At 44.4% G+C, this 15,497-nt stretch overlaps 1 protein-coding gene across 5 annotated transcripts in view; it reads left to right on the top strand.

The window, feature by feature from the left end:
* LOC109904251 (AT-rich interactive domain-containing protein 4A) overlaps nucleotides 1-15,497 on the top strand; it is a 52,614-nt gene that overhangs the window by 16,728 nt on the left and 20,389 nt on the right. For 4 of the 5 annotated variants that reach the window (XM_031787931.1, XM_031787930.1, XM_031787928.1 and 1 more), the window contains exons 8-13: nucleotides 157-289; nucleotides 3,739-3,818; nucleotides 4,028-4,104; nucleotides 4,247-4,407; nucleotides 14,762-14,837; nucleotides 15,192-15,286. In XM_031787931.1, coding sequence (XP_031643791.1) covers nucleotides 157-289; nucleotides 3,739-3,818; nucleotides 4,028-4,104; nucleotides 4,247-4,407; nucleotides 14,762-14,837; nucleotides 15,192-15,286 — 622 coding nt within the window. The remainder of the gene's footprint in view (nucleotides 1-156; nucleotides 290-3,738; nucleotides 3,819-4,027; nucleotides 4,105-4,246; nucleotides 4,408-14,761; nucleotides 14,838-15,191; nucleotides 15,287-15,497) is intronic. The other variant, XM_031787932.1, reaches the window with a different exon arrangement.

Here is a 15,497-nt window from a genome sequence, read left to right as displayed (position 1 = left end):
ATTATGATCAAGTTTGACAAAATGGGACTGTTAAATGACTGGCTCCAATATAGGCCTTTGTGTTTGATAGTGTTGAGCTTCTATAGAGCTTTGTAGAAGCTTCTGACTGAGATGAAAGATTCTGTTCAGACGTAGTCCTCTTGTTCAACCCCTCAGTGCGAACGATGACAAGGAGTCATCGTCCAGTGATGACGACAGTGAGGATAGGAGGAGGCTAAATGATGACCTGCTGGGTAAAGTGGCCAGTATTCAGACTGGGACAGACCGGACATCCTGGTACCTGGCCCTGGTAAGTCACATCATGCACAGTCCCCAGCCCCACACACACTCTGTTGGAGTCTCTCGCTCTCTGCCTGTCGGGGTCTCTCGCTCTCTGCCTGTCGGGGTCTCTCTCGCTCTCTGCCTGTCGGGGTCTCTCTCGCTCTCTGCCTGTCGGGGTCTCTCTCGCTCTCTGCCTGTCGGGGTCTCTCTCGCTCTCTGCCTGTCGGGGTCTCTCTCGCTCTCTCTCATATGGTGAATATGTTGTCTGTCGTACGATAACTTGGTAAGAAGTACATTTCACATTCGTTCCTCGCTGAGGAAATGTATGAGTCTGCTGTTAATGGTAATGCAAAGGATTTTCCCATGGTTGCTGTTGACGCAGATCCCACGGTAGTTGTTGGGGTCAAATTTGTCTCCGCTTTTGTAGATTGGGGTGATAAGTCCTTGGTTTCAAATATTGGGGAAGATGCCAGAGCCAAGGATGATGTTCATTTAAGTATAGCCAATTGCAATTTGTGGTCTGTATATTTTATCATTTCATTTAGGATACCATCAACACCACAGGCCTTTTTGGGTTGGAGGGTTTGTATTTTGTCCTGTAGTTCATTCAATGTAATTGGAGAATCCAGTGAGTTCTAGTAGTCTTTTAATAGTTGATTCTAAGATTTGTATATGATCATATGTTTTTGCTGTTTTTATAGAGCCAAAAATATTGGTGGTTTATCCATCGCTGTTTTGGATAGATAACTCTTGGTGTTTGTTTAGAGTTTTCCTATTAGTGGTTAGATTCCATGGATTCTTCAATTACGTTTCTGACGTGCTGTTCCTTTTTTCCGTAGTGTGTCTATTGTTTTAGTGATTCACCATAGTGAAAGCGAGGCTCAGGGTCTCTGTTTTTGGTTGGATAGGTTTCTGTTTTGTTCCTAGGTCTTTGCAGTCTTCATCAAACCATTTGCTGTTGTTGTTCACTAGGGTTGTCTGCTTGTGATTTATTTTTAGATTTGACAGGCAAGCTGAGTGATCAAAAGTTTCACAGAGAAACATTTTGTCTAGAAGGGATTGAGTTTGTTGCCAAATAGTTTTTTGGTACTTTTCCACACCACTTTCCTTCCATCTATAACATTTATTAATATTATTCCGGTCCTTTTGAGATCAGTGATAAAGTATCTGAGGGTGTTAGGTTCTTGTCCAGTTCTGGTATTTAGGTTGGCACAGACTAGTACATGTCCTTGGGCCTGGAAATGGTTGATCTCCCCCTCTAGGATGGAGAAGCTGTCATCGTTAAAGTTTGGGGATTCTATTGTGGGGATATAGGTAGCACGTATGAGGACAGTTTTCTCTCTCTGCCTGTCGCTCTCTCTGCCTGTCGCTCTCTCTGCCTGTCGCTCTCTCTGCCTCTCGCTCTCTCTGCCTGTCGCTCTCTCTCGCTCACTCTGCCTGTCGCTCTCTCTCGCTCACTCTGCCTGTCGCTCTCTCTCGCTCACTCTGCCTGTCGCTCTCTCTCGCTCACTCTGCCTGTCGCTCTCTCTCGCTCACTCTGCCTGTCGCTCTCTCTCGCTCACTCTGCCTGTCGCTCTCTCTCGCTCACTCTGCCTGTCGCTCGCTCTCGCTCACTCTGCCTGTCGCTCGCTCTCGCTCACTCTGCCTGTCGCTCGCTCTCGCTCACTCTGCCTGTCGCTCGCTCTCACTCTGCCTGTCGCTCGCTCTCACTCTGCCTGTCGCTCGCTCTCACTCTGCCTGTCGCTCGCTCTCACTCTGCCTGTCGCTCGCTCTCACTCTGCCTGTCGCTCGCTCTCACTCTGCCTGTCGCTCGCTCTCACTCTGCCTGTCGCTCGCTCTCACTCTGCCTGTCGCTCGCTCTCACTCTGCCTGTCGCTCGCTCTCACTCTGCCTGTCGCTCGCTCTCACTCTGCCTGTCGCTCGCTCTCACTCTGCCTGTCGCTCGCTCGCCCGCCCGCCCGCTCGTACCCCTCTGCCTGCCTGCCTCTCGCCCGCTCGCTCGTACCGCTCTGCCTCTCGCTCGCCCGCTCGCTCGTACCCCTCTGCCTGCCGCTCGCCCGCCCGCTCGCTCGTACCCCTCTGCCTGCCGCTCGCCCGCCCGCTCGCTCGTACCCCTCTGCCTGCCTGCCTCTCGCTCGCCCGCTCGCTCGTACCCCTCTGCCTGCCTGCCTCTCGCTCGCCCGCTCGCTCGTACCCCTCTGCCTGCCTGCCTCTCGCTCGCCCGCTCCCCTCTGCCTGCCCGCCTCTCGCCCGCTTGCTCCCTCCCTCTGCCTGCCTGCCTCTCGCTCCCCTGCACGCTCGCTCGCTCCCTCTGCCTGCCTGCCTCTCGCTCGCTCCCTCTGCCTGCCTGCCTCTCGCTCGCTCGCCTGCTCGCTCGCTCCCTCTGCCTGCCTCTCGCTCGCTCGCTTGCTCCCTCTGCCTGCCTCTCGCTCGCTCCCTCTGCCTGCCTGCCTCTCGCTCGCTCGCCTGCTCGCTCCCTCTGCCTGCCTGCCTGCCTCTCTCTCGCTCGCTCGCTCCCTCTGCCTGCCTGCCTCTTGCTCGCTCGCTCCCTCTGCCTGCCTGTCGCGCTCCCTCTCTCTGTCTCTCATATATATATATGGTGAACTATGGAATTTTGGCTTGGTGCTCAGATAATACATTGAATAGCACATGGTTACATCTGTATCATTGTTTCAAGTCAGGTGTGCTCAGGCTGTTACATTTGTTTCATTTGAGGAGAGCAAGTCATGAGTAATTAGTATAATATTACTTTGCCTGTGACAACCATTACCACAGGCATGTCTGACTAGGCTATGCTGTTCCACAAAAGAAACAAACATGGCTTTGTGTCTGTGGTTGTCCCTTTACAAAGCAGAAAACCGCTCATCTCCAAACTATTCAAAACTAAATACTTATTTTACCGGCGCACACTTTTTTACATTTCCAGCACAGATTCGCAGAACATTCTTAAAGATGTACACACAAATTAACTATCATGGGGTGCCGATGAACCCCATTTTAATCTTTAAAAAAATATATATTTTTGATCCCATTAAGGTGTGCCACGGTTCAAAAAAGGTTGGAAACTACTGGTTTATACAACCACTTGAAAAATGGAATCCATTGTGAAACTGAAAGCAAATGGATTATAACCCTCATTGGCCTTTGGTTCTTCTAGCACAATTCCTCTTTTGATATTAGGACTGGGTGATAAATAAATGGTATTTTTCTCATATTTGACTTTGTTTTCTGTTCTAAATACGACTTATGAGTAGTGCATGACCCTATAATGGTGGCAACATGATTCTCTATTTTGTTCTCATCCAAACTACGAAGAAACTGACAGTGACGTTGTCCAACTTGTTGAACTTTTGATTTATTGAGCACTGTATAAAAATACCTTCATAGGTGGTATGTGGATCCATACCGGTATTCACAATATATTGCCCAGCACTATTTGCAATTGCGCCTGAATTTCCCTTTATTGGTTCTGTCTAGGTGATATCACCCAGCTGCAATGATGACCTGACAGTCAAGAAGGACCAATGTTTAGTGAGATCATTTGCAGACTCCAAATTGTAAGCACTGTTCATCTTACTCTTGTGTCGTAGAGTTAAGGAAATTCTGGTTAGTTTACAAACATTGTCTTGTTTGATATTTGCCCCGTCATACATTTTCTAGCCAAGAGCAATGTAAATATGCATGTCTTTTTGCTATTGTAGTATTCTCAGAATTGGTAACATTGTAGCTGAGTGCACGTGCATTTAGATGGGTTTATTTTTTTCAGTCGCACTGTGGCAAGAAAGGAGATCCATGAAGTGAACATGGACAGCATCTCTAAAGCTGAGTTCTCATGGAGGAACGGTAAGGATGGTTCATCTAGGGAGCTCAACTCCAGTTAGTTCAAGAACTGAATGGGCATTCCTATGGAGGAATGTGTTGTCCAAGTCAACTGAATTGACAGAAAATGTACCTGTAACTCTTGACTTCCTCTGGCTATTCCCAGGGTTGGACGAGGCAGTGCATTTCCTCAAAACCAAGGTGGTCCCTGACAGTTGGAAGATGGACATGAGCGAGATCTTAGAATCCTCCAGCAGTGACGAGGAGGAGGACAAGGAAGGAAAAGATGAGGAGGAGGAGGAGGAGGAGGAGAAGGAGGATGACGAGGTAAGAAGAACACGCTTCTGTTTCCTACAAGTAAATCACTTTCCTTTGAGGTACTAACTAGACCAGTACCTTGCCACATTCAGAAATTAGAATTTTCGATCGGTTTTGACAAAGCATTAGTTAAACTGTTTGACTGTATACTGAAGTGTAATGTTCTAACAGTGGCCATCATAACCTGCTTGTGACGTTTGGGCTTGGAGATTATAATAGGTACTACTTCATGGAGAGAAAAAAAAGGAAGTTCTTATCTTATTTTGCAGTGATAAGGTTCAAAACGAGATCCGTCTCATTGAGTAGTGTAAACCAAGCTGTTGTCTTGCACACTGCAGTGACCTCACCTACCTGGTCTGTCAATGAAGTTGGCTTGTACCATGCCTTCATTGCATTCCCACCCTGACATCTTGTGGCTACTGAATCACCTTGATTGAGCCAGACTCCCAATAGACCCTGGATACATCCCAAATTGCACCATATTCCCTTTTAATATAACTACTTTTGACCAGGGCCGATAGTGAATAGGGTCCCATCTGGGATACACTCCTAGTGTGTGGGATAGCCCCTGCCTCAGGAACAACAATGGTTCATTCTTCCTGCTCCCAGAGCTTTGGACAAATGACCATTTGTATGGTTTCCTACACTGTTCCCATAGCAACCGGCAGCTACTTCCTATCGTTTAGAGGGCCTGTGGGGATTGGCTGAGGTCCAGTGGAGGCGTGCCAGCCAGGCTGTCCTATTCGTGGGAAGGCCCTCTTCCTCCAAGGTTTCTTTCTACCTCGGCTGGTTTTGACAAATGGTTTGCTTCTCATGAGTGAAATAGGTTCACTTCACTGTATTTACTTGTCTGGAGCAGTTTGTCGATCATGTTATAGTTTACACAGTACAACCTACATTGATTACAATGGAATGGACACAGTTGATTTTTCTTTCTAGTTCTTCCATTTGACTTCAGTGTACAGTGACCGTGTCTGTTCGCTAGTAATAATGTACATAGGGAGCCATATCTATGGCCTTGGTTACTGCGAATAGGTTACACACCAACACTAGGGCTGTACCTGACAAACATTTTTTTAAATAAATAAAACATCTTGATCAACTGAGTTCTCTTTAGACTGGTAGACATTTTTAAACGTGTATTTTTCCATATATAGACACATCCTACGTGTTTTAATCAAATCAAATTTAGTTTGTTGCTTTAAGCGCACTGTTTGATGAAATTATTAAGACACAAATTCTAGAGTCCGACTGCAATTGTGCTGGGCCATGCTAAGACTTGCTGTGCTGTTTACAAAAAATAATACCGGCAATTGTCTGTGTGAACGTTTACTGATTGCTCAGGAGGTAAAGGGTAAGTGGGATGTGTGCAATACATTTGACTTAATTGTGAAAAATACTGGATATCAAGAAAAAGAGGGTAAGGAGTTGTATGCCAAACAGTTTCTGTTTAAAATATATATATATATTTTTTTATTACCTTTTTATTTAACCAGGTAGACCAGTTGAGAACAAGTTCTCATTTACAACTGCGACCTGGCCAAGATAAAGCAAAGCGGCGTGACAAAACAACAGTTACACATAGTCAATAACACAATAGAAAAATCTATGTACAGTGTGTGAAAATGTAGAAGAGTAGGGAGGTAAGGCAATAAATAGGCCATGGAGGTAAAAAAAAAAAAATACAATTTAGCATTAATGCTGGAATGATAGATGTGCAGTTGATGATGTGCAAGCAGAGAATAGAGAAACTGGGGTGCAAGAGGATAAGTAACAATATCGGGATGAGGTAGTCGTGTGTGCTATTTACAGATTGGTTGTGTACAGGTTAGGGGTCGACCGATTAATCGGAATGGCCGATTTTGAAGTTTTCATAACAATCGGAAATCGGTATTTTTGTGCGCCGATTTATTTAACTGGGCAAGTCAGTTAAGAACACATTCTTATTTTCAATGACGGTGGGTTAACTTCCTCGTTCAGGGGCAGAACAACAGATTTTCACCTTGTCAGCTCCGGGGATCCAATCTTGCAACCTTAGTTAACTCGTCCAAAGCTATAACCACCTGCCTCTCATTACAATCCACAAGGAGACTGCCTGTTACGCGAATGCAGTAAGCCAAGGTAAGTTGCTAACTAGCATTAAACTTATCTTATAAAAAAACAATCAATCACTAGTTAACTACACATGGTTGATATTACTAGTTTATCTAGCATGTCCTGTGTTGCGTACAAGTACCTAAGTATCTGACTGAGCGGTGGTAGGCAGAAGCAGGTGCGTAAACTTTCATTCAAACAGCACTTTCGTGAGTTTTGCCAGCAGCTCTTTGTTGTGCGTCAAGCATTGCGCTGTTTATGAGTTCGAGCCTATCAACTCCCGAGATGAGGCTGGTGTAACCGAAGTTAAATGGCTAGCCAGTTAGCGCGCGCTAATAGCGTTTCAAACGTCACTCGCTCTGAGCCTTGCAGTGGTTGTTTCCCTTGCTCTGCATGGGTAACGCTGCTTCGAGGGTGGCTGTTGTCGTTGTGTTCCTGGTTCTGCAAAATTGTAATTATTTGCCTACCTCCTCATGCCTTTTGCACACATTGTATATAGACCCCCCCTTTGTTTTCTACTGTGTTATTGACTTGTTAATTGTTTACTCCATGTGTAACTCTTTGTTGTATGCTCACACTGCTATGCTTTATCTTGGCCAGGTCGCAGTTGCAAATGAGAACTTGTTCTCAACTAGCCTACCTGGTTAAATAAAGGTGTTCTCAACTAGCCTACCTGGTTAAATAAAGGTGAAATATAAAAAAATTTAAATAATTTTTTTTTTAAAGCCCAGGGAGGAGCGAGGAGAGAGACGGAAGCGATACTGTTACACTGGCAATACTAAAGTGCCTATAAGAACATCCAATAGTCAAAGGTTAATGAAATAAAAATGGTATAGAGGGAAATAGTCCTATAATTCCTATAATAACTTCAACCTAAAACTTCTTACCTGGGAATATTGAAGACTCATGTTAAAAGGAACCACCAGCTTTCATATGTTCTCATGCTCTGAGCAAGGAACTGAAACATTAGCTTTCTTACATAGCACATATCGCACTTTTACTTTCTTCTCCAACACTTTGTTTTTGCATTCTTTAAACCAAATTGAACATGTTTCATTATTTATTTGAGGCTAACTTGATTTGATTGATGTATTATATTAAGTTAAAATAAGTGTTCATTCAGTATGGTTGTAATTGTCATTATTATAAAATATATATATATATATATATATATATATATATATATTTGTTTTAAATCGGCCGATTTAATTGGAATCTGCTTTTTTGGTCCTCCAATAATCGGTATCAGCGTTGAAAAATCATAATCGGTCGACCTTAAGTACAGGTACAGTGATTGGTAAGCTGCTCTTACAGCTGATGCTTAAAGTTAGAGGGAGATGTAAGTCTCCAGTTTCAGTGACTTTTGCAATTTGTTCCAGTCATTGGCAGCAGAGACTTGGAAGGAAAGGCTTTGGGGATGACCAGTGCAATATACCTGCTGGAGCGCGTGCTATGGGTGGATGTTGCTATGGTGACCAGTGAGCTGAGATAAGGCGGAGCTTTACCTAGCATAGACTTATAGATAACCTGGAGCCAGTGGGTTTGGCGACTAATATGTAGTGAGGTCCAGCCAACGAGAGAATACAGGTCGCAGTGGTGGGTAGTATATGGGGCTTTGGTGACAAAACGGATGGCACTGTCATAGACTACATCCAATTTGCTGGATTTAGGGGGCAATTTTGTAAATGACATCGCCAAAGTCAAGGATCGGTAGGATAGTCAGTTTTACGAGGGTATGTTTGGCAGCATGAGTGAAGGATGCTTTGTTGCGTAATAGGAAGCCGATTCTAGATTTAATTTTGGATTGGAGATGCTTCATGCGAGGCTGGAAGGAGAGAATACAGTCTAACCAGACACCTATGTATTTGTAGTTGTCCACATATACAGTGGGTCAAAAAAGTATTTAGTCAGCCACCAATTATGCAAGTTCTCCCACTTAAAAAGATGAGACCTGTAATTTATCATAGATACACTTCAACTATGACACACAAAATGAGAGAAAATCACATTGTAGGATTTTTTATGAATTTAGTTGCAAATTATGGTGGAAAATAAGTATTTGTTCACCTAGAAACAAGCAAGATTTCTGGCTCTCTCAGACCTGTAACTTTTCTTTAAGTGGCTCCTCTGTCCTCCACTGGTTACCAGTATTAATGGCACCTGTTTGAACTTGTTATCAGTATAAAAGACACCTGTCCACAACCTCAAACAGTCACACTCCAAACTCCACTATGGCCAAGACCAAAGAGCTGTCAAAGGACACCAGAAACAACATTGTAGACCTGCACCAGGCTGGGAAGGCTGAATCTACAATAGGTAAGCAGCTTGGTTTGAAGAAATCAACTGTGGGAGCAATTATTAGGAAATGGAAGACATACAAGAACACTGATAATCTCCCTCGATCTGGGGCTCCACGCAAGATCTCACCCAGTGGCGTCAAAATGATCACAAGAACGGTGAGCAAAAATCCCAGAACCACACGGGGGGACCTAGTGAATGACCTGCAGAGAGCTGGGACCAAAGTAACAAAGCCTACCATCAGTAACACACTATGCAGCCAGGGACTCAAATCCTGCAGTGCCAGACATGTCCCCCTGCTTAAGCCAGTACATGTCCAGGCCCGTCTGAAGTTTGCTAGAGAGCATTTGGATGATCCAGAAGAAGATTGGGAGAGTGCCATATGGTCAGATGAAACCAAAATAAAACTTTTGGTAAAAACTCAACTCGTCGTGTTTGGAGGACAAAGAATGCTGAGTTGCATCCAAAGAACACCATACCTACTGTGAAGCATGGGGGTGGAAACATCATGCTTTGGGCTGTTTTTCTGCAAAGGGACCAGGACGACTGATCCGTGTAAAGGAAAGAATGGGGCCATGTATCGTGAATTTTTGAGTGAAAACTTCCATCAGCAAGGGCATTGAAGATGAAACGTGGCTGGGTCTTTCAGCATGACAATGATCCCAAACACACCGCCCGGCAACGAAGGAGTGGCTTCGTAAGAAGCATTTCAAGGTCCTGGAGTGGCCTAGCCAGTCTCCAGATCTCGACCCCATAGAAAATCTTTGGAGGGAGTTGAAAGTCTGTGTTGCCCAGCACCAGCCCCAAAACATCACTGCTCTAGAGGAGATCTGCATGGAGGAATGGGCCAAAATACCAGCAACAGTGTGTGAAAACCTTGTGAAGACTTACAGAAAACGTTTGACCTCTGTCATTGCCAACAAAAGGTATATAACAAAGTATTGAGAAACGTTTGTTATTGACCAAATACTTATTTTCCACCATTTGCAAATAAATTCATAAAAAATCCTACAATGTGATTTTCTCTCATTTTGTGTGTCATAGTTGAAGTGTATCTATGATGAAAATTACAGGCCTCATCTTTTTAAGTGGGAGAACTTGCACAATTGGTGGCTGACTAAATACTTTTTTGCCCCACTGTGTTCTAGGTCAGACCTGTCCAGAGTAGTGATGCTAGTTGGGCGGGAGGGTGCGGGCAGCAATCAGTTGAAGAGCATGCACTTAAAAGCAGTTGGAGAACTCTGAGTGAGTGTTGTATGGCATTGAAGCTCGTTTGAAGGTTTGTTAGCGCAGTGTCCAAAGAAGGGCCGTTAGATTAGCATATAATTTTCTGACCATTTGGAACTGTGTAAACCACTAAATTATAAGCATTTACAGGGTTGCACATTTTGGGGAATTTTCAGAGGTGAAAACTTTCCGTGGGAATAACGGAAATACATTTGAAGTCAGAAGTTTACATCCACCTTAACTGAGTTTAAATGTATTTGCAAATCGTAGTCTTGCTTTTATATGCCGTTTTTTTTTCGAGCAGTGAGCCACTGCCAGTGGCTCAATTGGAGGTGTACCTGTGGATGTATTTCAAGGTAGGCCTTGAAATACATCCACAGGTACACCTCCAATTGACTCAAATGATGTCAATTAGCCTATCAGAAGCTTCTAAAGCCATGACATAATTTTCTGGAATTTTCCAAGCTGTTTAAATGCACAGTCAACTTAGTGCATGTAAACTTCTGACCGACTGGAATTGTGATACGGGGAAATAATCTGTCTGTCAACAATTGTTGTAAAAATGACTTGCCATTCACAAAGTAATGTCCTAACTGACATGCCAAAACGATATGTTGTTAACAAGACATTTGTGGAGTGGTTGAAAAACTTGTTTTAATTACTCCTCCAAAGTGTGTGTAAACTTCCGACTTCAACTGTATTGAATTAATACCATTTGATGTAGATGTTTTTTGCATTAAATCTATTTACCATATATGGAGACGAACATAAACCTTTAACTTATCATAAGTAGACATAATTGCCAATGACTAAATCCTTCCAATAGAAAAAAATGAAATAATTAGTTACAAATTGAACTTGAATTAAATGAGTTGACCCTTAACATGGGATGATTTCCCTGAACTACAAAAGAGAATATTGAATGGTCCCGAATAATCCATCGCATCTCTCAAAAAAGCGTTTTCAACATGCATCTGTAAAATGATAGTCTAGAAATGAAAGCTTTGGTTGTCTTCCTCTCAGGATTCCATGTCTTCTCCCTGGACCACCTCAATGTCCACATCTTGAGCATCAGACTCTGAGGCCCTATCTTCACTGTCACCTTCCAATCTTGTGGAGGATGGCTACCAATTTTTCAACCCTTGTATTGGTCAGCCTGTTGCGTGCTTTGGTGTGTGTGTTCCCAAACAAGGACCAGTTGCGCTCTGAGGCGGCCAATTTTGGTGGGATTTGAAGGATGATGGAGGCAACAGTGGAAAGTCCCTTCCACCAGGTGGCTGATGAGATATGTTGGCACGACTGACATATTGCATCTCCATCCCCAAGCCCTTGCTTGGAAGTGGACTTCGTCGGACTGCCAAGAACGTTGCCCTCATCCAGGCCAAGGTGGCGAGACACGGTAGTGATGACACCATAGGCCTGGTTGATCTCTGCATCAGACAGGATGCTCTTGCCAGCGTAATTGGAGTCCAACATGTACGCTGTGGCGTGTATGGGCTTCAGGCAGATGTCCACGCTTTATGATGTATTTCAGAACTGCAGTTTCCTCTGCTTGGAGCAACAGTGAAGTGGGCACGGCAGTACGGATTTGTTCTCTAACATCTGCAAGCAGAGTCTGAACATCAGACAGGGTGGCATTGTCTCTCAATCCATGCAATGGCTACTGATATAGGTTTCAGGCTTGCTTACCACTCCCAAAATACATAATCTAGGAGGATCATCTTCAGAGACTCCTTCCCTCCAGGAGACTGTCAAACATGATGACAACACCACCCCAACGGGTGTTGTTGGGCAGCTTCGATGTGGTGATCTTATTCTTCTCATGCTTGGTGAGGTAGATTGCTGCTATAACTTGATGACCCTTCACATACCTAACCAGTTCCTTGGCTCTCTTGTAGAGTGTATCCATGATGTCCTTGAGGAGCAGATTCAATGCATGAGCAGCACATCAATGAGTGTGATGTGAGGGTAGGACTCTACTTTAGACCAAGCAGCCTTCATGTTCTCAACATTGTCTGTCACCAGTGCAAATACCTTCTGTGGTCCAATGTCATTTGACTGCTTTCAACTCATCTGCAATGTAGAGACTGGTGTCTGTTGTCCATTGTGTCTGTGCTCTGGTAGAATACTGGTTGAGGTCTGTGCTCTTGTAGAATACTGGTTGAGGGGTGGAGATGATGTAGATAATTATTCCTTGCCCACAAACATTTGACCACCCATCAGAGATGTTTGCAATACAGTCTGCTTTCTCTGATTTGCTTGACCTTCACTTGAACTCTGCATCCAGCAAATGAGTACATAAAGCATGCCTGGTTGGAGGGGTGTATGCTGGGCAAAGAACATTCAGAAATCTCTTCCAATACACATTACCTGTGAGCATCAGAGGTGAACCAGTTGCATACACAGCTTGAGCAAGACATTCATCGGCATTTCTCTGAATAAGTTCCTCCATTGAGTCAAAAAACCTTCTGATTCCAGGAGGACCATGAGCTGTCAGATTCATCATTTTCACCTAAAATAGAAGTAGAGGGACTTTTGTCAGAGGTTGCTTGCTGTGAGCGCTGAGGGAACTTTATGCACTTGGCTGAATGATTTGGCATCTTTGTTGCGTTCGTCACGTGATTTGGCACAGTATTTGCAAATGTACATAGCTTTTCCTGCTACATTAGCTGCAGTGAAATGTCTCCACACATCAGATAGTGCCTGTGGCATTTTCCTGTAAAGATTAGAATAAAATGAGTAATAAAACCAAATACAATTCCATGTACAGAAATATATATATATATATATTTTTTTAAACTTTTTTTTTCTCCCCAATTTCATGGTGTCCAATTGTTTTAGTAGCTACCTACTTGTCTCATCGCTACAACTCCCGTACGGGCACGGGAGACACGAAGGTTGAAAGTCATGCGTCCTCCGATACACAACCCAACCTAGCCGCACTGCTTCTTAACACAGCGCGCATCCAACCTGGAAGCCAGCCGCACCAATGTGTCGGAGGAAACACCAACCTTGGTTAGCGCGCACTGCGCCCGGCCCGCCACAGGAGTCACTGGTGCGCAATGAGACAAGGACATCCCTACCGACCAAGCCCTCCCTAACCCGGACGACGCTAGGCCAATTGTGCGTCGCCCCATGGACCTCCGGGTCGCGGCCGGTTACGACAGAGCCTGAGCGCGAACCCAGAGTCTCTGATGGCACAGCTGGCACTGCAGTACAGCGCCCTTAACCACTGCGCCACCCGGGAGGCCCCATGTTTAGAAATAGTTGTCATTAGATTAAACAACTCCTTAAACAACTCCTTTGTAAGAATGTATGGAAACAGGAGAATTAACACTTCTCCGTTAGCAGGCTCAAGCAAGCGAAAACCCACACCGGAATCAAAAACTAACTAGCATAAATTGTTAACAAGTTAGAAATGATTTACATACACTTTGCTGTAGCCTACTATTTACTAGTTAACAAAAAATTATCTATGTCATAAAATATATTCACCCCACCCAGTATTGTAATCGAAACTTAGCAGAAAGCATGTAGTCCTTGGCTCAGACAGTGTAGTAGTGTGGGCTCTATAGCGTCTCATTAGTGTGCAATATCTTGATGATCAGCTGCACATGTGATGGAAGAGTGCACTGCACGTGAAGGAGTAATGCACTGTTCATGCAGAGGGTTGCAATTCCATTGAATTGGGGATAGTTTAACCAAAATATTTCCCCACAGCATGATGCTGCACCACCATGCTTAACCTGGCACCATCCCTACGGTGTTCTCCAGACGTGACGCTTGGTATTCAGTCGAAGTAGTTTGTTTCAATCTTAGTTTCATCAGGCCAGAGACTCTTGTTTCTCATGGTCTGAGTTTTATAGGTACATTTTTGCAGACTCCAAGCAAGCTGTCATCTGCCTTTTTTACTGAGGCGTGGCTTCCATCTGGCCACTCTACCATAAAAGCCTGATTGATGGAGTGCTGCGGAGATGGTCGTCCTTCTGGAAGTTTTTTATATCTCCAGAAAGGAACTCTAGAGCTCTGTCAGTGACCATCGGATTCTTGGTCATCTCCCTGACCAAGACTCTTCTCCCTCGATTGCTCAGTTTGTCCGGGCGGCAAGCTCTAAGGAATACTCTTGGGGGTCCATAACTTCTTCCATTTAAGAATGATGAAGGCCACTGTTCTTGGACCTTCAATCCTGCATAAATGTTTTGCAACCCTTCACTTGATCCGTACCTCGGCATATTCCTGTCTCGGCGCTCTACGGACAATTCCTTCGACATCATGGCTTGGTTTTTGCTCTGACATGTACTGTCAACTGAGGGACCTTATATAGACAGGTGTGTGCCTTTCCAAATCATGTCCAATCAATTGAATTTACCTCGGGTGGACTCCAATCAAGTTGTAGAAACAACTCAAGGATGATCAATGGAAACAGAGTGCACCTGAGCTCAATACAAATGCTTATGTAAATAATAGCATTGCTAACTCTACAGGAATGTAGCTATGTCAGGACTGATTGGTTTTACTTGCATTCCTTCTTGTCTACTCACAGCTTTTCATTGTCTTCCGTCTCTTTAAAAACTACCTTTTTTATTTTATAAAATTATTTGTATTTAGGACAAAAATATGTTTGTCGAGAGACCTTGTCAGAATAACAGCACAGTCGCTGACAGTTAATGACTAACACAAGATATCGTCGGTTGATGCCTCATTTGCCTATTTTAACTAAGGAGTGTTACGTTTACCTTCCCAGCAGCCTGAGGATGAGGCAGACCCAGAGGAGAGGGATCACTTCCTGCAGCAGTTGTATAAGTTCATGGAGGATCGAGGTGAGCCTTCAGCCCTGTCCCGTTTATCTTCCTGTGTTTTCCCTGTCTGTCTCAAATAGCACCCTATTTCCTATATAGTGCCCTACTTTTGACCAGGGCCCATTGGTGATCTTTCATGACTTTTACAGCGCACACCACTTTACTGCAAGCGCACACACACTACCATCCCGGCTCTGGCTCTGAATGCCCCATCCATCCTTCATTTGATTTCACTGCAGTTTTTTTATCACACAATGCATCCTTATCAGTCATTCAACGACAACATATGAAATAAGAACGATGTTCCTGTGATTTAGAATGCCCTAGAATGTGCTACTTTTCTTCTTACTGCTCTTCTCCACATCTCCTCCTCAGGGACACCAATTAACAAGCCTCCTGTGCTCGGCTACAAGGATCTGAACCTCTTCAAGCTCTTCAGGCTAGTCTACCAGCAGGGGGGCTGTGACAAAGTGAGTGCATCTCATCTGTACAGCTAACACCCCCCTGCCTCTTTCATCCGAGTTCTCCTCACTGCAGTGGCAGGCAGGCAGACTGTCTGGTCTCATCTAATGTGAACAGCCCGTTCTCTCAAGCTTTGTCTCTCCTCTGCCTCTATAAGCAGAATTGCAGCATGTAGCTTTTTAGTGGACTATGAAGGTCATGGATGGGGCTGTCTGGCTG

The sequence above is a fragment of the Oncorhynchus kisutch genome, linkage group LG14 (genome assembly GCF_002021735.2).
Source record: "Oncorhynchus kisutch isolate 150728-3 linkage group LG14, Okis_V2, whole genome shotgun sequence".
NCBI classification, from domain to species: Eukaryota; Metazoa; Chordata; class Actinopteri; order Salmoniformes; family Salmonidae; genus Oncorhynchus; species Oncorhynchus kisutch.
The sequence above is the reverse complement of the archived record's forward strand: the minus strand, read 5'-3'. Positions and strand labels throughout refer to the sequence as shown.